The sequence below is a fragment of the Osmia bicornis genome, chromosome 1, assembly GCF_907164935.1.
Source record: "Osmia bicornis bicornis chromosome 1, iOsmBic2.1, whole genome shotgun sequence".
NCBI classification, from domain to species: domain Eukaryota; kingdom Metazoa; phylum Arthropoda; class Insecta; order Hymenoptera; family Megachilidae; genus Osmia; species Osmia bicornis.
Genome location: NC_060216.1, coordinates 6993067 through 7016036, shown reverse-complemented (window position 1 = coordinate 7016036; position 22970 = coordinate 6993067). Strand labels below are relative to the sequence as shown.

Sequence of the window (22970 nt, the reverse complement as noted above, 5' to 3'; positions counted from 1 at the left end):
TTTTAAATCTTTAGTTGCCTTCAGGGCGGCATCTATTCGAAAACCATGGAAACTATTCGATAACTTGCCGACCGATCTCACTGAATCCTGTTAATCAGTTGGTAAGTTGCCAAGCAACCAATTTCGGAAAATCAATCGGCAAATTGTCGAATAGTTTCCGTCGTTTTTGTATAGATAGCGAAATGGACGATAATTGCATGGGGTTTATTCCATATTATAATTTAAATCTCATACGCAAAGACAATGTCGGTATACAAAGAGTATCAGCGGTGCTTCGGGGTCCCTAACACCCCAATATGATATCGGTCGGTATGCAGAGTCCCGTCGTAGTGGGGTCCTTGACACCCCACGATGATATCACATCGGTATCCAGAGGGCGTTATTGGCGCAGCGGGGTCCCCGAAATCCCTGGATGAAATCAGGTCCGTATGAAGAAGGCACAAACAGTAAAATAATCGTCCTCTAATTTCTTTCTGGAGTTTGTCCAATTTACTTTATTTATTTTATCCGCTTATTAAGAAGCTCATCATAGAGGAATAAAATTTATGATTTTACCTCTCTTCGTGGCCTCGGACGACCATCCCTTTTATTTATTATTTTATCCTTCCTTATGGACTAAAGTCCGCCCCTTTCAGTTATTACGTATTTTATTCTCCTTTATAGGACAGAGCCACGCTACTTAATTATTTATTACTTCATTTCTCTTTGTGGGCCTCGCGAGGACCACCCTTCCTAGTTATTGTTTATCCTATTCCTACTCTTTATGGACCGAGGCTTCTCTTTGCACTTATTTATTTTTTTCATTCTTTTCATGGACCTTGCAGGGACTACTCCCAAATCCTTGTATCCTCGTATCGTTTGTATCCCTGCATCCCTTACAATCCAGCACTTCTTATATCCCTGCGTTCCTTTTGTTCCTGCATCCCTTACATCCCAGCACTTCTTATATCCCTGCATTCCTTTTGTTCCTGCATCCCTTACATCCCAGCACTTCTTATATCCCTGCATTCCTTTTGTTCCTGCATCCCTTACATCCCGGTTCGAGGTCAACATTGTAATTCAAATTTTTACCGCTGGTGGGCCAAAATTTCTGCAAAACTTAGTTCCTTTTTTGCCGCCAGAGGGCGCTGAACGGAGGCCAGAATTTTAGTTTAAATTTTTTCCGTTAGAGGGCCAAAATTTCTGCAAAATTTAGTTCCTTTTTGTACCACCAGAGGGCGCTGATTCGACGTCGAAATTTTAGTTCACATTTTTGCCGCTAGAGGGCCAAATTTTCTGCAAGATTTAGTTTATTTTTTGCCACCAGAGGGCGCTGATTCGACGTCGAGATTTTAGTTCACATTTTTGCCGCTAGAGGGCCAAATTTTCTGCAAGATTTAGTTCATTTTTTTGCCACCAGAGGGCACTGATTCGATGTCGAAATTTTAGTTCGCATTTTTATCGCTAGAGGGCCAAAATTTCTGCAAAGTTTAGTTCCTTTGTTTGCCGCCAGAGGGCGCTGATTCAGCGTCGACATTTCCGTTCACATTTTGGCTACCAGGGGGCGCTAAATTTATTCGTACTTTTTTGCCACTAGAGGGCGCTGTTACGAACGCCGGGAGCGTGATTTCAAGGATGTAAGTGATAAAGAGATGTAAGGGACCGCAGAATGAAGGGAATAGAATGATTTGTAGGATGTAGAGGGAAGCAGGAATGTAAAGGATGCAGTGATGTAAGGAATGCTGGGATGTAAATGATGCAGGGATATAAGGGGTGCGGAGATGATGTAAAGGAATCAGGGATGTGAAGAATGCACTCGGGAGTAATAAAATCAACACGTTCGTCATCCTAATGAGTTTATTCAATAAGATAAGAAGATAAATACAGCAAATTAAATGAACGCAGGAAATAAAATATAGATATATGTATGTTTAGCAGGTAGATCTGCACCCCTCGGCGGTCGCTATAAGACTAATGGTGTTTAACTTTGCTCTAGGTCGAGCGGTTGATAACGGTGCCGCAGTCAGCTACCTTTATTCGAATCAGTGGCTGTACATTTTTTTTTTTTTAACGTGGAGAAATCTTGCATAAGACCCCGCAACATCCCCTGGAGGAGGGCAACGGGGGAGTGTCAGATTCCTACTGAATAAAACCCCACTAGCGCTAAAAGAGGGCTCTGAGACCTTAAGTATATTACTTTGGAACCCTCCACGTCTGGTATACAGGTGCCCCTCTCGGAGGAGGTCCAAATTGAGATTTCCTGCTGCCTACAGTGTGACCGACACCGATGGTCGCACCCGGTACCGGTTTGATGGGCCGCGTAAAAATGCACGCCCACTCCTGACGCCAGCAGTCCTGACGGCCCCACCGGTTTTAGTGGTGAAGCCGTCATATTTAGTATTGAGGGATGGGTTGGATCAACCACCTTGCTATAATATGGCAAGGCTAAGCTCGAGACACTAACTAAGCGGTGGGATATAGTCTTTGGTATCGAAGTAATCTGCTATTACCATCAATGTGCATTAGACTGTTGCAGGGCGAAGAGTTTCACATGATAATTAATTACGCTTTTTATACAATGTCGTCGTCTGGTATTAGATAGGAGAACCAAAAAGAAATACATATATCTTTTTCTCGAAATTTTTACAACTGATTTATTTTAGAGGAAAGAATTGTATGAAAAAAACATTACTTAATATTTTGAATTTACATTTTCATGTAAAAACACTCTGTATATTTAAATCATACATTTTGGAAGAAAAGTTTACAGTAGGAAGATTCAAAAATACGAAAATGTTAATATCATAAAAATCTTAATGTACAAGCAATTGTCCATAATTTAAATTATGTACTACGTAATTTAGATATGATCCCTCTCTCATGTATATTTAATGTCACGAGAGTCCATAACTGCGAAAAGACCAGTTTTCGTTCTTTTCTGTGCATCGTCGCTCGGATTGGAGATACTCCCAGAGGAAGTGGAAAGCGATTGGCGGAGAGCTCGCTGCGTTCCCCCACCATCCTCCAACTTGCGCGTCGTTAGTTATGGATTCTCGTGGCATCAAGTATACACATTCTGTATAAGTACTTAAACAATTCAAATGTAATATGTTTACCAATTGGTAGATCATATAAATACATGTAATTTTGTACAATGATATAATTCAGTATTTTAAATATTTCTTAATTCATAGTATTTTAACATATTCTATTACAATGACAAGTCCCAGCCAGAGTTGTCTGAATGAGCCCATACTGTCCTGTACACATCCAATTCTCATCTTTCCTAAATAATTCCTCAGCTACACCAACTGCTAAACCAGCACAAACATCTGATTTCACTGTTCTCAAGCTTAGAATATTTGTTGGCTGAAAACCTCTCAATGATTTAGTAAATTCTGTGGTATACTCCCAATTTATATCACCTACTAATTTTCTGTAATTTAAATCACCCTTAAATATTGCTAATTTAGCTTCTGACAGTTTTGCATATAATACTGGATCATGTTCTTTCATCTCTGCAAAGTCATGAGGACCTGTCCAGTATGACTCTTCCTAAAGAAAAAATATAGTTTATGCTGTAATTATTTTATAAAAATTATGTAGAGTAAAATAAAGGTATACCTCAATGGTCCAGACGTTATTCTTCAAGTGATCATATGCCAATTCTGATAATTTTTGCAGATCTTTATGTGGTGAATTTTTCATATATTCTAAAGTCCAATAAAAATCATTTCTTGTTGCATCACTGATATACCATGGATAACGTTTTACATAGAATCGTATTTTTCCAGCAAGTTTATGAGAAATCAGAAATATAGATAAACACAAATCAGTGAATAATTCATATCCTGCATTGTCAAGTATCATATCTATAACAACTGTATTGTTAGATTCCTTGTTTTTCAGTAAGTTCCAAATAAATTCTGAATTATTTACAAGAATGTCTTCATCCAATGATTTCAATACATCTATAGGATTTTTACTCTGACTGACTTCAGCTCCTGCACTTAGAGATAAATCACACCTACGAAAATATGTACATCAGTTAGTCTGTTCAGTATCATTGTATAAAAAAATTGTTCACATACTTGTTGCCCCAGAGATTTAGTTTAAGAAGTCTGAAGAATTCCTCTTTGGTTTCAACTACTGATAAAGACTCTGCTCTAAGTGTAAGATTCATGATATACGTAGAAAGGAACTCTATGCTAGTTAGTGAATCTACAAATGCACTTTGTTTCTGTTGCTCAAAAGGATCATAATTGTGCAAATATTTCCTGAAACAGAAAGATTATTTCCTAGTAACTTAATTATGGATTAATTATTAAAATGGGTTTGAAACATACATGAGAAGGAATTTTTGTACAAGTATCCGGTACATATAGCATTCACCGTACAACCAAATAGTATTAAACCATGTTGGTGTACCACCTTCTATCTCAGTTCTTTTAATTAGATATTTATTCCATTCCTCAGCATCATTATTCTCTCCATTTGGGAGTAATGGTATTGGTTTCAGAGTTTTGTTTGTAGTTATTTCATTCTTCAATTTACTAATAAATCCTACTATTTGTTTAATTTCTTGTTTAATTTCTTCAGTGGCATTCTATAAAATTTTAAATATTAATAGACAATCAATTATAATACATGTACCTATGGGTATATATGTTACCTTTCCATATTTTTGTGTAATGCTTTCCTTATTACGACTTAGGTTATCAATTATTTTAGTTAAAATAATAGGCAATCTATCCTTATTTGTTACATAAGCAAAGCTCCTGCAAAAAACATTCAGCGTATCAATGAATAAACATGTATAATCAATACGTTACACATAATACCTTTCCATTAAAATACTCAACGCAATGAACACAGAATTTTAACATAAATAATTTACTGCTTCCAGGTTAAATAGATCAGACAAAATTGCAATTACCTCTTATAAATACCTGACAATTGCACCCCAAAAGGTGTTTGTATGTCCTGCAGGTCAGATATGTCTATTGAGTCAGATCTTTGAGACATGATCCCACTATTTGAGTACGTTATTGTAGCTAGACTACAATAGATCAGAGTCAGCTGAGCATATAGTGTGAAACCTAAAATGGATAGACAATGACGGCATCTTATGTTCGAGCAGAATCTAGCTTACGTAACAAATTTAAGACTACTATTTACCACGTGATTTTCTTCCTTTTAATTTCTGATAGTCGTTATCGTTCTCTTTTTGGAATATTCCACCAGTTGAGGGAATGGTGAATGGAGCATTACTAACGTGCGATCGCGGCCACGTGCAATGCGCGTGCGTGATTGTATGCTTATACAGTGGTACCTCGGTATCTTAATCCAACTTAATCCGTTCCTGATGTTTGGATTAATATCGAATAGGACGTATACCAAACCAACCTTTCCCATACAAAGTAATATAAAAATAATTAATCCGTTCTCATGTAAAAAAAAACTCCTATTAATATTATACCTACATTAATGGGGTTGTACAATAATTTTAACACATAAATAAAAAATTCACACAAAAAAATGTATGTCGTATACTGAACAGAAGTCGTATACCGAGCAAAACTTATCACTTATCGTTCGAATAGGACGTATTCGAAATTGGACGTATTTCAAAGCAGACGTATACTTTGGCACCTCAAGTGATGCTATTATTTGAAAATAAATAAATTATGAAACTCTTGCGTTAAAAGATGCAACATGTTACAATGATTATTTAAAAGGCCTTCCAAGACTTCTGCTAATTACCTTCTGATCTTCGGTCTAATTTTCATCTTTGCATAACGACTTACAAAGTTTTACCAGCGTCAGTTGTTCCAAATAGAAATTGCTACCAAAAAATGGTACCAACGCAGAACTTTAAACCATTTCGTCTCCTCTTGTTCAGGATAGTTTTTGTCTGGCTGGAGACAGTAAACTAGAGACATAATTCATCTACAGGTGTTACTTTATTAGGAAGCAGTCTGCAGTGTCATAAAAAGAGAAATGTTTATTTTCAAGTGTTAGCCAGTTCTGGCAGGGACAAATTGATGGATTGTATGGCAGCAATTTCGGAGTTAATGTGTCTCGGTCGCGTGTTCTATTCCTTCGAATGAAATCCTTGCTGATACCTCGATTCTGTAGTCTCGTCCTCCTTCCACCTTTGGCTTCTCGGAGCAATGTTGCTAATTACTACATACCACCGAATGCGGCATAACCCACGACCCACGAATTCCAGCAGCCTGGCCGATGCCGTACAGTCGCAAGAGTCAGTTTTCGTCCGGGTAATCCGTGGAAATTGTGGTTTCCTATGAGCGGAGAACGAACTGATAATATGCTCCTGAACGCTTCCAACTACGGTTCATCTCGCATTCTCTGACGTATTCCAGTTAAAATTTCACGCCAATTACATTCATCTAATTCCAACGCAAGATCGCTCGCTCGTATGATATTCCTTTCAGCCGTTTTAAAATTCCTTGCCACATTGTTCCTTTCTATACGAAACTATTCATCGTGTATTAAGAATATTCAAAAGGCATTTACATAGTTATTTTAAGGAAAGTTTAAGCATTAAATTGATTCATCATAAGTAGTATTTGGTGATACTTTTCTGTCATGAAATTGAATTCGAATTTATACACGTTGACATTTGGTATTTGACAGAGTACAATAACAGTATTTATTGCAATCCACGATTACTCAGCTTGTATCAAGAATATTAAAGGGGCATTTATATAGTTATTTTTGTTAAGATTTAAACTATAATTTAACGTATCATAAGTGATATTTGATGATACTTTTCTGTTATGAATTTGGCTTAGAAAGTATACACATCGAATTTGGATATTTGACAGTGTTCGATGCGATCGACTACTACTCGTTCTCTATTAAGGATATTAAAAGTACGTTCATATAGTTATTTTTGTTAAGGTTCAAGATTTATTTTGATGTATCACAAATGGTAGTTGGTGATACTTTTCTGTTATGAAATCATGTTGAACTTTTGACGTTTCTCTTTTTATGAGAGAATTGCTATAGAATATAGAATAATATTTGATATAGATCACTTAAAATGTATAATATGCAGACTAATTTCGTATTCATATCAATCCCAGCAATAAGTGAAACTTTGCAGAGACCATTTGAATGATACGCCTCTGACAAAGAATTAGCACCAGACAATATGGAATTAATTATAATTAACAGCCATTCACAAAAGTTTCCCGAACAATTTTACAACGCCACTGCTTCATAATGAACTTGCAGCTCCTATCATTTACATTCTCTTACACTGAGTCCGAGCTTCCTCTTGATCACAATGGCGTCTGTAGAAACATCAAAGAACTTGTGTAAATTAATTATTGCAGTATTCCATTCCATATGAAACTTGAAGGATGTTCTTTTCACTTCATTATTGCAGTTTCATTGGAGAAATTTTATTTTTCCTTTTCAAGAAATAATGGACGCATCAATAGCACGTTGATTCCTACTATTTAATTACTTTTCAAAAGCTTCAGCATATTTATTAATTGCGAGATTTCAAGAGTAAATGATAAATTTGCAAAGTTTGAATGAAATTTACATCAACTTCTGAATTCCGAAGTTACAAGTAGGTATTCAACCAAAATTTGAATAATTTCGAAGCTCTAAAATGTATCATTCCAAAAATAAAGTTTCACGGTGAAAGGTGATCTAGAGCTACTTTCAGAAGAGATCCGAGTATTTTTGGGGTGGTTTTCTGAATTTTGCATGCGCCCAACAGAACCTGATTTTATAGGGTATGCAGATATGCAACGCTGGGATGTTGCTCACGTTTCCAACTTGGGAAACTGGCCCGCAATCCCATAGTGCTCCTTTGAAATCTGGTTTTCTTGTGGTTTTATGCTACGTCGATTGCTATTGAACAGTACCAAGAAATAGTGAATTCGTTGTGATCTAATTGGAATTTCAAAATACAAAAACTGAAGAGAACTCAAAGAAAAAATTAATTGGGGAAGTTGTTTGCATTGTTTAAATTAAACACAACGAATGTGTTAAAATTTGGAGTCCCATTCAGTCAACACAGATAGCTACGAAATTTGAAGGACTTTGCTAACTGACCACTTGTCCGCGTTATAACACGATTATCCTTGACGTTTTCCGCTGTTCATTTCCAAAATTACTGCTAGACACTTGGTTCACGGATTTACGATGTTCCTAGGCTGACATTTTATGTTCTGTTACATTAAACAATTTGGTACGTGGAGAAAAGAAGGGAAATTTAACAGCTGATTACAGGAGAAACTTGGAGCAGGAAGCCATTCATTTTGTATAAAGAATATTAAAGGTGCGTTTATATAGTCATTTTTGTGAAGATTTCAGCTTCAAATTAATGTATCATACACGTCATTTGATGATACTTTTCTGTCATGAAATTACCTTGGAATTTATGGATGTCAAAATTGGGTATCTGATAGAGCGAAATAACAGTGTTCGTTGCGATCCACAACTACTAATTTTGTAGTCAAAATATTCAAAGCGCATTTATATGGAAATTTATGGCAAACTTTAAGCTTTAATTTGATATATCACGAGTGGTATTTGGTGATACTTTTCTGTCATGAAATTGCATCAGACTTTCCATGTTTCAAAACCATGTCGATGTGGTGCACTTCAGATTCACTGGAGTTTCATTTTATCGAAAGGGAAATTGTTTAAACTCGTCTAGGATCTCACAATCATTCTCGAGGTACTTTAAAAAAGGATTATGCGAATTGTGTCGATGTTGGAATTCCCAAACGCGTATAAGGTCGGCTTTAGCTATTCTCCGAACGACTCTACTTTCCGTCGATTCTTTAGAAGTTCGACGTTTGTCTCGTTTCCTTTCCTTTTTCTTTCGACTCTCCGTTTCCTCCTGTCCGTCCCTTTTTTCCGTTTCACTCTTCAAGACGTCGAGACGAACTCTCGAAATTTCCGGACTTTCCCGTATCGGGAAAAGAAGCCGGTTCCGTGCTCCTAATTCCGCCGAATTAAACTCGCCTCTTCCAAGCCGAAATTCCTTCTAATTGCAACTGCGAATCGCCAAAAAACGTGGCGTGACAAAATTGACGTTTCTCGAATTTATAGACAGTTCTTGGGTGGTCATTCGGTCGCATTATCAATGAAGGAAAAAATTTCCGGAAGATTGTGTATCAGTACACATGAAGAGAGATTTTGGTCGAGGTGTGTGCGAAATAATAGGGTAATTGTTATGCCACGGCACGGTAGGTGGAGGATCAGAGCCACGTCTAGCCGATAAGACACGACCCTGGGGGATACTTAACGAACTTAACTTTCAGGATCGTATGGGCATCTGCTTTCGGAAAGCACAGCCCCTTCGTTTCATTCTTCACGAAATATGTCGTTTTAGAAGATAATCTTTAATAAACAAAACGACCTACCAAGTCAGAGCAACGTTAATAGGATTCCTCGATAAATTCTTAGGTATTTGAAGGCAAATTTATCTAATTATTATTCGAAAGATTAAATAGATAACAACGTGCGAGATTAAAATAAAAAAAAAAAAAATCTCTTCTCTTCCAGAGAGATTATCCAAGGATTCGAGGACAGTTGACAGATTCACCGTAATTCTTCCCTAATAAAAGCCCCGGTTTAATCAGAACCTTGATAAGGCTGCTCGGGGGCTAATAGAAAATTCTTAAGTTTCTTCGTCTCCTTTCAAAATGTTGTCATAAATTTCACTGTAGGTTCATTAATCAAGTGTAATAAACTGTTCATATTTGTATAGGTATTTCGTCGAGAAGATATATGCGAGAGACCTCGACATCAATCTTGCCGGTGAAATCATTTTCCCTATGCAGATCTTACCGATGAAGTGTGTGAAATTTTCAATAGGTTGCATGTGTACGTGTAATGTGAACGAGCAGTGTCGACATCAATCTTTCTAAGATACTTATTTTTGTCATTTAACCGTTATCAATGAAGTGTGAACTGTTGATAAGGTATTTAATATTCCAGCCTTGACTGCTGCATTTTGCGAATAAATTGACGATACAGGTGTTATACAAAATTAATGTTCATTAATTAGTTATTTTTAGAAGTGTTTAGCATCCCTAGTAATTTTATAAATTTTAGATTCCTTTTTAAATAAATTTCAACAATAGTTCCAAATAATAATTTGACAAAATTTCCAAGAAAAATTGTATTATTCCACGATGCAAGTAGATATACTACTTCCAAGTGAAGCTTTACAGACTTTCTGTAGTTTTAGTCGAAATCAAATGTTCCCGGAGTAATTTGCGCTTTATTTCCTGTTTCCCGCGCGGAGAACAGGTAGCAGCGGGACTACCAAAGTAAAATGTTTTCTTGGCAAATTGAAACAGGCACTGGTTTGCTGAGAACACTAGGTACACAGGCTGTATTTACTATTTGTAGCTTAACCAAGTCCCGGATAAACACGGGGCTCTATTTCGACTTGCAGATTCGCCCAGTCTCTCGATGGCAATCAATTGCCTGCAGGCTGGAAACTATAAAAAACCGAATCAAGGAATTTCTATCTTTTTTTTTTCCGTCGGGCTAGAATTTTGATAAAGTCGGCCACGAGCTGATTATCAATACCGGAGACCTCTGAATTCTCTGCCATTCGAGGCGCATTTGAATACATGTTTTGCCCGCGGACATCAGTCCACGGCCTTATAATTTAATTGGAATTTAATTTAATTAAAATCGCTCGTACGCGACCGGGAAAATGGCTTTTCCAGTATAAAATCCACGGAACGAGCCGTTGAAAGTGGCCGATGAAATTTTTGCAAATGTCACGTGAAACGTTCGCAACGATTTTCATGAATTTTCCATATTTCGATGCTCCCACCCAATCACTGATATTATGGCAAGTGATATCCGGCAAAATTGTCCAGATACCCCGGTGATGTGAATTTTTTATCATGAAATTTATACCGTTCAAGCTCGTATCAAACCAGCGAGTGCCGTGTAAAAACAACGCTTTATTTTCATCGCGACCGAAGTTATATACTCCATCGCGTGTGTTTTTCCTACATCATCGTATATCTTTGTTATAAAGCTCGTATACACGCTGTTACAACAAAATAGCATAACAAATTGAAATATTCATTACCATTGTTGATCATAAACAATTGAAAGGTTCATTGTTTGCTTTGATGAAAATTCAGACATTTTATATTTTGAATATCGATGGGGCATTTATGTCACTATTTTCAGTAAATTTTAAGTTTTAAATTGATGTGATACAAGTGATATTTCAACATACTTTTCTGTCACGAAATTGTCATAGACTTAGCACACTTCAAAATTGAATATTTGAAGTAATGTAATAACATTGTCCGTTGCAATTCGCAACTACTTATCTCGTATTAATCATACTAAATGGGCATTTATATGGCTATTTTAAGGAAAGTTTAAACTTTAATTGAATATATTATAAGTGTCATTTTATGATACTTTTCTGTCATAAAATCATGCCAGACTTTTAACGTCCGTTATGCAGCAATTTAATAATGAATTCCTTAAAAAAGCAACAAACTTCAATTCTTATCTTTACAAAGGACTTCGTTTGTACGCGATAAACTCCTTTGCTAAAATATTCACAAGCTCACTATCAACTTTCAGGAGGCTCCCCGGCAGTCATTAGGAATTTACCTAACGAAGCGAGAAGTACGAAACCTCGAGGTACACGTAAGGCGTAACTACCCAGAGGGTTTCTAGTAAAAATGCAAATCTATTTCTGCGTCCGTCAGTTTACTTTGCTCGGTCACGAGTAATTGCCCAACGTCCACAGCCTACGGGGTTTCCGCCGGAAGATGCAATTCCCGGAGTTTAAACCCGACCAACTATTTCTCTCCTCGCCCCTTTCTCTCGCTCTTTCAGACCTTCTTCGATCTATCTATCCTTTCTCAACCAGACCGGCAATAACAGTAATCAGGATACAGGATTAAAAGGAACGGGATTAAAGTAAAGAAGCTGGTCAATTGAATTTAACAGAAAATTTCATGCACAACAATCGACGCGATGGTGCTAAGAACGCCTCAAGGACGTGCTTTTCAGGGAATTAATTAAAATGGAATTCACTGTTGGTAACGAAGGATCTATTGAACCAAGAGAAAGAGACAGGTGGTCGTGTGTCCGGGCTTCCAATAGAACTGCGATTACAATTCCAGAATGCCGAACGGGTCGAAAGCCTGTGATATCCGCGCGATAGGAAGGGAGGGGGAGTCAACTGCCAGTCGAACCTCTGGGTTACTATTCTCCCGGTATATCACCCTTTCCACCCTCCCTTTTGGCCACCTTTCTCCAGTGGCGAGAGACCGTGTCTCTCACGCCAGGCTACGGCTTTGGAATTCGAATTGTAATTTCTAACCGCGTCTCCGTACGGGCCATTACCTTGTTCGAAATTCGTCAACGGATTGCGGTTTCTCCTCTGATAAATATGTGTTATAACGAAGCCCCGAATCATTCCGGGCGAACGGTTTCCTGCAACGGAGCCGCATATTTGGCCCCGGAGATTTTAGGGATATCGGGCAATTGTGTTCGTTAACTAAATAAAGAAATAAATGAACGTCTCTTTATCTTATTTTCTTTCGTAAAGCGCAAGGGAGCGGAACGTGCTATTCTTTTGCTGTGAGTTTGCCCTGGCGAATAAACTTCTTCGAGTAACTACATCCAGAGCGCTAACTTCTTCCGTCATCAAATCCTAAACCCATCGCCTTGCGCAGAAGTTCCGTCCATCTCTGGGAAAGAGATTTTCGTCCCCTTTACCACAATCGAGATAACGAATCCTCGCTCAGGGAGCGCAATTATATCGATCGTTTCATCGTCACGTACGCGACGTCCAGTAACTTCCTCCTCGCCCTACCACCCCATCCTGTGTCCTTCTTATTGAGAAACCTCTGTTTTCTCTCTCTCTTGCCTCTGGTAGGGAACATGGTCGTGATTGAAAACGTGTGCCGTTGGGATGCGACGTAAAATTCGCAACTACTCGTTTCGTTTGAAAAATGTTAAAAGTGCTATTATATGGTGATTTCCGTGAAGATTTAAGCTTTAAATTGATGTATCACAAGTGGTATTTAGTGATACTTTTCTGTCATGAAATTGATTTAGAATTGTCACATGTCGAAGCTAGGTATTTGATTGTGTACAATAACAGTGTTCGTTGCGATCCATCACTACTCACCGTGTACTAAAGATAATAAAAGGGCATTTATATAGTTATCTTTATTAAGTTTTAAGCTTTAAATTGATGCATCATACACGTCATTCGATGATACTTTTCTGTCATGAAATCGTGTCAGAGTTTGTATGTTTCAAAATCGATGCAGCAACTTTGGTGCTTTTCAGATTCGTTGAAGCCGGGACGCGACTTGGAATTTATGGACAGACTCTATTAACCAGCACGCGTTATCAGACGCCGTGGAGAGACAGGAGGTTAACTGGAAAAAGGAGCTAATAACAGGGAGCAGCGGTTAATGCCGCGAGTAGAGGCCACTTTCGGTGAAGTCTCTCGAGAGTGAAGAGAATCAAGATAGTGGAAAAAGAGAAGAAGAGAGCCGAAGGGGTAGCCGCGAGCTACGGACCGTATTATGGAGCAAAGTAAAGGGAAGCAAGTGCTGGCACGGACCTAGTCGAGGGTGAATTTAATTCATAATCCACCACAATGCCTACTTGCCGCTAGCTCGGCTCATCAACGTTTCACGAGGCCTTTTTCTTCGGTCATTGCCGACCCTGTACGAGGATTCTATGAAACAGGCCAGCCAAAACAGCGGGGAACCATAGTGGTTTGTTATGTAAACACGTCTCAAGTAGAAAATTGATGGAGCTACCAAGGGGATCGTGCGATTGATATTTCATTGTACTACACGATGCTCGTTCATTAATCTTTAACTGGACATTCATTCGTTCTGTTGGTTGGAAATTGTGCGAGCAGTGGAAATGATTCACTACTGATCGTCATTTATGGGATTACTTTGTTCATTTTTTTTCCATGTAAAACATCCTTTCTCCGCCGAAAATTTCATTTTGTTCCTACTGATAAATCAACAAGCGGCTAAATTGAAAGAGAAACTTGGAGCGTCGAAACGGAAGCAAAACAAGATCAGCTTCCGCTAAATCTTCACCAGACACCGCGCGAAAACTTTAATCACAAAACTCGCGAACAACCAGACTCGAGGAAGTCAATTGCAATTTCGCTGGAATCGCAGAATTTCTTCTTTTTTTTTTTTTATTTAACTGTCAGGTATTCGTGGCTTCTCGACAAACGGAAGGAGAGAAGAATGGAACGAATTCCAGGATTCATCGGTGAATGGCCGGTGTATAATTGAATTAAAATTCGTCCTTTTCATGCCGATTGAATGGTCATCGAAATGACAGGTGTAATCGAGCAACGATTCCTCGTCAAATGGAGCGTCGAAAGTTCGACGATTTCGCGCAATGCGAACGAGCAGATAATCGCCGCTGGATGGAACAATGGTTATGTGAAATCATCTTTTTTTTCCATTGTCTTTGTCATTCGAAGCTACGACCACTCGAGGATAGATTGCGCTCGGAAAATAAAGCAATTTCATCCGAAATCGTGCGACAATTCTTTCAAAAGAACGATTTTGATCATTCTTTTCATACAATTCTAGCCGTGCTACACTTTTTTCATACATCTACTAAATATACGTATCTTCTCTTGGCTCAAATCCTAAATTTATTTCAATTTACTTGAGGTTTACGACAGAGTGTCGGAGGTATATTTGCCGAAGTATTATTAATTGTTTGGCAAGCGTCTCAGACTGAGACGTTAACAATTTAATCCCTTCGATAATATTTCAGGAATTATTCAAGAAATGAATTAGAAAAGGTATGGAAATTCATACTCGTATATTATTTGGTTGCTCAGCAAGAATTGATGAGTTTCGGTTAAGCTTACAGACGAACGGTTTTAACCAATAATCCTTTGTTTTTTCATCGGCCCAATATTTCGTCCAACGATTAATTTCTGGAACACGCAGCACTCCTGTATTTCGACGGCGGATACAATACATAGCGGCATTATATTCGCTGTTTCGAACGGAACACGTTCGAAACACAAAACTCGCCGAGTGTTGACATAATCCATTAGCTCGGTATTTTTCAACGTACGTTCTTCCTTACGTCACATAAATCTAATTAAAACGCTCGGCCAGCCGGCAGCTTTATTTTTCCGTAAATATCGGCACACCGATAAACGTTTACATCCGCGGGAAACATTGTGTCGATTCGCGAAATGTTTATATTTCCGCCATAAAACCGCCGTGAATTGTTTTAATACCAGGGGTAGGCTTTCGTTTACTTTAAACAGTATATTTTTAAGCTGCTCTATGAATATTAATGGAAGATAAGACAACAGAAAAAGGGATTCAATAGCAATATTGTTGATATTTGGATATGTTGCAGAGAGAAGGGACCTCGGTAAAACGCACTTCGCCCAGGCTCCGGGATTATTACAGTTCAAAAGTAATGACAAAAAGAAATTGATTCTAAATAACATAAAATAATATTTAACCGTAAAGAAAAGAGGCAATAGTAGAACAAAATTTTAATTAATATTTTTCGACAATAAGTAGAAGACTTATTAACGGGATCCCCTAGAAAGTGGGACCTGGGGCTGTAGCCCCCTGAAATTTGCTGCATGGGAAGTTCCGTTTACAATAACGTGCCAAATTCTATCGACAAGTACTTGATGGAACTTAATGATCCTATATCGACGAAAGCTGTCCAAGAAAAGTGACACGGGCTTTGAAAATTAATCCGCCGGTTAGTATGCGGCTGGTGAAGCGGCTGTTACAACATGACCGGCAATAAGCCACGAAATATTGTGTAAAGGCCGATATATCTTGAGGTCCCTAACAGACGTGTGTTCGTTTGTTGACACGGAACCCTCTTCGTTTAATCCAAAGATTCTAGATAGAGCCTTGTGCCCCACGACCCCTACATATCACGCGGTTGGCTCATTTAAAAATAATTTCGATTCTTTGGGAAAACAAGATCGTAATGCCTTTGAATTTATTAGTAATTTATAATATGGGACTTCGACGAATTATTGAAATTAATTTAATCGAAATTAAATTATTAACGTTGAAAGCTTTGCCGGATAAAAGCTCTTTCATCCGCAAAATTAATACATATAACAGATTATACGCGTTGCTTGTAAAGACGTGCTATAAATTAATAATTTCGAAAATGAATACGGTTTTCTGAATTTTTTTTCTCGATATGCTTTTCGTTCAACTCGTCTGTCTCTGAGCTTAATTAATTTATTTAATGGAGGTAGCTGCATACGCCTTGATGTTTCTAAGTTTATTTTTACTTTGTTTCTACTAACTAATTAAACGGAACTATGAGATAGCCTAAGGCAGTGCAGTTAATGTACAAAATGAAATTATCTTTATTCGCTAATGGATATAAATATTAACGGTACGTGTATGTGGTTATTTCCGTTAAGGTTTAAGCTTTAATTTGACGTACCATAAATGGTATTTGATGATATTTTTCTGTCATGAAATTATCTTCGAATTATCACTTTTCGAATTTCGATATTCGATATGCAACATCACTGTGCATTGCAATTCATAATCAGTCATGTTTTTATTAAGTATATTAATGATGCCTTTATCTATTCATTTTCAGGAAGCTTTGAGCTTTAAATTAATGTACCATACATGTTATTTTGTAACACTTTTCTATCATGAAATCATTGATTCTCCATGTTTCGTAATCGGTCCTTTCATACCCATTAAACTAATGTTTAACATTGAAATAGAAAATTATTGAAATTTATCAGAACGTTCGGTCGTATAAATTTTCCCGATTACATTAAATATACCAAAATTATACTCGGTTTCGAATGGTAATAATCATTTAATCTAAAACCAGCGAACTCCATCGATAAACGGTGAAACGTTCTATTCCATATTAATCGCGCGATACATGCGTTTAATATCGCGAAACATTTCGAACGACACACTTGATAAATAAAACACAGGCTTAATCGAAAACAATTGATTCCATGTGGAATTAACGCATGCATATGCAGAAATAATACCTACCATGTAAATATTCGTGCCGAATCTCATTGGGATTCATAGGATGATTCCACCAGGGATGTCGTATCAAATAATTGTCGACAAATAAACAGAATGATCTTTCTTTTACTGAGCAAGTTACTTTGCCCATAATTTTATTACATATGTCGAGTGTATCCATAAGAATCTCTCTCTCATTTGTTTTCTCATGTAAATAACAACATTCAACTCAACGGCGCAAAGCATAATAATATTATAATAATATATCATGTAACATACAATATATATATATATATATGATATATCATTATTCAATAGTCCCTCTTAATTCGTATATTTATATATTTATATATTTATATTCTGTGTTATGTATACATATATACCTTCGCGTTTAATTCGTTTTATTCCCAAGTCTCTCGTTCGCATCGTTTTTCCTTGAAACTTAATAAAAAATTAATACACTTTCAACAAATAATTTTGTTTTCTTCGAGAAAAGTTGTAAGAGTGAAATTTGTGAAGTTTGTGAAATTCTTTTTGTTTTATATCAAATGTCGATTTTATGATGTTTAACTTAATCAACGACGTACTTAGCGTAGATGGAAATTTGTAAGATGCCTAGATCCACTTCCGATTAACTTTGGATTCGAGCGGAAACGATGCGTCCGACCACTTAAAACCACTTAACCACTAAGACGAGTTTACTCGTCTTGATTTCGTTACGCTATAGGTCAAAATATCCTTCCCTATGGTATTTACTTGTCACCGTGTCTATCGTTTGCAATTGTTTACAGTGGCCGTAGAAAACACGTGGAAATTAATGAACCAAAGGAAAATGCTCGTGGCTTAAGATCCCTGTGTTTGGAACTGATTCTGACCTCTGTCAAAAATTGAAACAATTGAAAAGTAAATTGAAACAAATTTCAATAGATGAAATTTTTATTTCATTCAATGATGGGGGTGGAAACAAGGGTTTTAAAGAGGAATGAATCAATTCCAACCACCTAGGTCATTTTTAACTCGACGCCTCGTACTTATTCTAAATTCATTGCGAAGCAGGACGAAATGTTCTTGTAATTCAAAAACATTTTTGAATTCATTTCATGTCACGAGAACACTTCGTCTCCTCTTTTCTTCTACACTTAATTAATCTATTTACTCGTATTTACATCCGCCAGCTGACGAGTTGAACGTTACTATATCAGGCCGATATTCGTATAGGGTAGATGTGCGCCATCGTTCTCTATTTTCAAAGGAACACCATAAGAAACTCAAGAAAAATGAAAAAAAAAAGAAAAAAAGAATTTATCAAAAGAATGCCATTTATATGTGTAATAACTGTAAAATATAATAAGAAAAATTCAAATATTTAATAAACTTAAATTACATTATAATCCAGTATATTTAAGTAAAATAGCTTTAAAGAAAATGTTGCATTTTGTTTTTTAATTACTTTTATTCCCAGGAGAATTTTTGATGTACCATAAATGCCATTTACCGATACTTTTCTGTCATGAAATTGTATTAGAATTTACACACCTTTTCAAATTGGTCATTCTTTGCTATAATTAGCCACTAACTATTTTGTATTAAAAACATCATAATTGTCCACATGATCATTTCTCTCAAATTTTAAGTCTTATTTTGATAGAGAATAAATTCTATAAATCTACTGGACTATAATGTATAAAGTGTTTCCATTATTCTATCCAACCCTTGTATTTCTAAAGAATATACGGGGATTAACAGAAACCATGTATAATTTTTCCTTTAATCCGTCAAAGATGAAAGTTGTTCAGAGCAGAAATCAGTGTTTGTCGGTGGCGATGACAAAATTAAGTAAGTCCATGGGAATCCTACCCTTCTTTAATCCATCATGGGCTTTAACCCCTTCGCGTGCCGGGATTCTCGAACCTGTTGCTTTAAACAAGCTGTACGCTGAATAATGGATATTCCTAAGTAGTTCGAAGTCCGCTTTAAACCGACACACTGCGAACGTGTTTGCGCGTTCACGGATAAATTCCAAAGCCCGTTAATTAACGCGGGAATAAATTAATCGCAGTGACAAGATAATGAACAGTGCCGTCGATTCCACCTACGCATCCCCAATGATTTTTAAAAGGGAAATATTTTAAAATCGGAATCATCTCCAAAATCCGGAACGGATTTAATAAACTTTTCAGGATACAAATCGAGGCAAAGTTTATGACGGTATTCGGTTATTCTGCTTTGCATCAATATTCCCTTTGAAAATACGCTTTTTCCCCGATTATTTAATTCGCCCGGATATTACAATTAATTCGCGTTCACGGGATTCGAAACGTTAATACCCTTGATGGATTAAAATCAATAGGAAAATCATTTGATATTAATGCGCGACAGAGAATTGCTCCCCGTACTGAAATATTTCATATTTCTTTTTCCCGTTTCATCGGCAAAGCGAGGAGACATTTTAAATTATCGAAATTGACACACACCGAATAAAAAGCAGCGATCGGAGTTCAGGTGAAACTGAAAATTGGTAAGCGATGTTTCGCATCCCCGATAAATCTGCAAAATTATTCGTGAAAGCTATTCGATGTTTTTACAGGCCAATAAAATCGTTTTATTCGATGCTTGTCGCGAAAGTAATCAGATTTCTTCATTTCTAAACGTTTCCACTGTCCTTTGAAATGGCGCATTTATTATGCGCTCATTTTGAAACAACCCTTTCATACATTCTGAAACAATTTCGCGGAGTAGGTCAGAGCAAGAGTAACATTAATTACGGTGGCATTATGTCGAAATTAATCTTTATAGAAGCATCCTATTTTTCCGCCCTCAGGGTTGTTTCCCGCGCGAGAGCCTTCGCAGCTAAATAATGCGATAAAGAGCGCAACAAAAGTGGCACGGAACAGAGAAAAGCGGGAACAGAGTGTTGCAAGCTCCGGTTGAGCTTGATTCTACACGAGTATCCCTCCGAGAACTACGTCGCGACAAAAGGGGAAAACGCTTTCCCGCGTGTAATTGGCACTCTCGTGAAAGCTACAAGTTCGTTTCCACAGGCGTCACTTCGTTGCCGAGCCAACAAAGAGGGCGCATTTCCCGAAAAGAAATATTCCAAGGATTCATTATAATTTCTTTTTGCCGAACCGAGAGCTCGTCGATTCGAAGACGTTCGCGAATAATATTCGTGCCCCGAACATCCCTTTATGCGAGAGCATTCCCTGTACCGAATCTGACGTTTTAATCTCAAGTACCCAGATGGGATCCGCGATTTCGTGTATAAGAAACGGAACGAGGGGGAGAAAAGAGGGTGGAAGGAAGTCTTCGCAGACGGAATAAAAAGAGGAACATAGTGAAAGAATCGTCCGAGCGTAGAAAAAAAGAATGGAAAGGTGAAATCGATGGCTGAGACACAATTCACGCTTGCATCGCTGTTTTTATCGTCCCCTGAAAATTGAAGGATCGAAATGAAAATTACTTGGAAAATTCGAGACCGTTGGCGCAGTTTCTGCGGCGAAATTACGGCGTTATACAATATTTTACACTGAAAGCGATAGTCGTTGCACTTTGTGATTTACCCTCCCTCCTCTGATCCTCCGGTCATTTAACTCGTGCATACACCGTAGAAATTCATTTTCTATTCGTTCGTCGTCTTGTACACTGCGCTACACTGACTTGGCACGCGTAATTATTATTAACCTTATTATTATTTATTCCCCTTCCACGCTAACTACTCAGTCAATCTTTCATAGTGTCTGTGTTAAGTGTACCTGTGTATTCGTGTCTAGTCATTTTCCCTATAAATCGAGTCAATAATTACAGATGATCAATTAGAAGGCGTCCATTTATCGAATGACGGATGTAACTATCAGAACGATCATTAGAAGCATTCCTGTGGTCGTGATGCTCGCCGCTGAATCTGAAAAATAAACAGAGATATGAAAGTTAAAAGTCATATTTATATTATGAAAGTAAGATAATTCTGGGCCGTAAAACTCGCAAGAATTGGCCCGAAAGGGTTGACGCGGAGTCAAGAAGTTCTCCAGAAAATTCAGCCGGAAGACGAGGGATCCTTCTGCCGAGGCGGAAGGATTGGCACAAGGAAAAAAAAATAAAGGACAGACGATGAGGAGAATGGGAAGAGAGTTGTTCTTCCGGATGGACTGGCCCATACTTTTCAGTTATTACTCGCTTCGCGGGAGATGTATTCCGCCTGTACCGTTCCTAGCCGAGGCTCATCTCTAATTACAAATCAGAAACAAGCCGGTAGGCCTTCGTTCCAATCATCCTCTTCCTCTTCGTTCTCGTTTTCTCGTTTGTTTCATCGTGGTCCTTGCGACCGCCATGTTCCCTCCTATCTATATATTCTTTTTTTTTTTTATCCTTCCCGAATCCCCGCCGGGATGCTTCCTCGGTTCGTCAATTTTTACACCGGCTTTCCACCTCTACGCTCTCTGTTTTTCTTCGTCGACTTTTTGCCCACGCGGTTTTGCGCTTCCTATCGTTCTGCTGTTTTTTCCATTCCTCGTCAATCGCGCCGCGTCACGGAAACGAATTTTTTTAGAGTAATTTGCACGATTCGCAAATTCGACTTTGGGTTTGAATTAGAAACTGATATATGGATCGATGATATATGGATCTTAATTTAATTTTTATAAATTAAGTTCTGTTTATTTTGATAATGAAGCGGCAAAAAGAAGGTATTTTTTCCTAAAAGGTTTCAGAATATTTTCAAAAATTTTACACATCATAAGGAATAAACAAAAATGGGATTTACAAACAAAATTTTGTAACTCCTCCTATTGGACAATTATGGCTGCGCCATTGCAAAGAACAAAGTTTTTAGCACCATCAAAGGCTCGAAATCGACGAGGTGTTGTTGATTTTGTACATTTCCAATACAACGTATGTATTCTCTTTCCATTCTCGTTTTACGCCCCTGTTTTTCCATGCCGTTAACCATTTCATTGGGAGCTCCTGTTAATTCGTTTAAATTCGTTGATTTTCATGAAAATTTCCGCGTAGTGGAATCGGTTCGACCTTCGATTCGAGAAAGTTCCTCAAACCACGAAAGACCCTGAAGTACTTATCAAGTTGTGGAAGCTCGCGACACTTTTTTTTTCTTTCTCTCCTCCAACGAAATTACCTACTTCCACGGGACTATCGTGATCGAGCCCTCGGAGAAAACGGATTTTCACACTTTCCCATTATGCAAATTTCTTTGGGGAGAAAAAAAGAAAGCGCGTCTATGCAGAGACACCCGACAAAGATGGAAGAGGTAGCCTGGAAAGAAATATTCCGATAACGCCGCGGGCCTGTTGGAATTTTGCAAGGTGTTAAGCCTGACCCCTTCTCGAGCCTCTGTCATTTAAATGCCACTGCAGGAATTCCGGATAAACTGCAACTTCGATGGACGTTTTGTTTCCTTCGTTGCTCATTTGCCACGTTCGACCCTATTCAAGCCTCCTTTCAATGGACCCGGACTCTGACAGCAAACTCTGACCACTGTCACTTCCGATATCGGTGTCTGAAGTTATTATGAATTTTTTTTCTGCCTGACGAGCCGATTAATGAGGCTCAGAGGATTTCTGGATAGACGGATGGGAGTTTTTTTATTTTATTTTAATTAACACGTTAAATGCCGCAGTGCTCACTGGTGACTGGCATCGTAAATTAGATATACTCAAATAATTGATAAGACAAGAGAAATAGGAAAATATTAATGATGTAAAATAGCAAATAGAAAGTTTGAAAAATAAATATTCTGCGGTTTCTAACTAGTAGTATGCGGTTAGCTTATGCGATATAAGAATATAACAATTTCAATATTGTTTGATAATCTTACAGTGTCGAGCACGGTATGTTTCTCTGTGACCTTTTACACGAGTTCCAGGCCCTCGTTGTAGGCCTTCCCTTCCTCGACCTTAACCTTCTCCGTAGGCGGTCTCGAGGAGAATG

The 22970-nt window shown here is 37.7% G+C and overlaps 2 protein-coding genes across 2 annotated transcripts in view; both read right to left on the bottom strand.

The window, feature by feature from the left end:
- Positions 1 to 2671: 2671 nt before the first annotated feature.
- On the bottom strand, positions 2672 to 5549 carry LOC114882320 (damage-control phosphatase ARMT1-like). Its single transcript, XM_029199212.2, has 8 exons — positions 5463 to 5549; positions 5158 to 5385; positions 4916 to 5078; positions 4652 to 4757; positions 4326 to 4585; positions 4071 to 4256; positions 3604 to 4006; positions 2672 to 3534 (listed from the first exon to the last, which is right to left on the bottom strand). Exons 3-8 carry the CDS (start codon positions 5002 to 5004, stop codon positions 3178 to 3180), a joined length of 1401 nt encoding a protein of 466 aa, XP_029055045.2. The 5' UTR covers positions 5005 to 5078; positions 5158 to 5385; positions 5463 to 5549; the 3' UTR covers positions 2672 to 3177.
- Positions 5550 to 17148: 11599 nt separating this feature from the next.
- Positions 17149 to 22970, bottom strand: part of LOC114882313 (lachesin-like) — a 135959-nt gene continuing 130137 nt past the window's right edge. Inside the window, exon 11 of the mRNA XM_029199208.2 lies at positions 17149 to 20931. Coding sequence (XP_029055041.1) covers positions 20858 to 20931 — 74 coding nt within the window. The 3' untranslated portion in view covers positions 17149 to 20857. The remainder of the gene's footprint in view (positions 20932 to 22970) is intronic.

Coding starts and splice junctions, on each gene's coding strand:
- LOC114882320 (XM_029199212.2), bottom strand. CDS start 5,004: ATGTCTCAAAGATCTGACTCAATAGACATATCTGACCTGCAGGACATA. Junction 4,007..4,070: donor CTAAATCTCTGGGGCAACAA/GTATGTGAACAA, acceptor ATATTTTCGTAG/GTGTGATTTATCTCTAAGTG. Junction 3,535..3,603: donor ATAACGTCTGGACCATTGAG/GTATACCTTTAT, acceptor TTTTTTCTTTAG/GAAGAGTCATACTGGACAGG.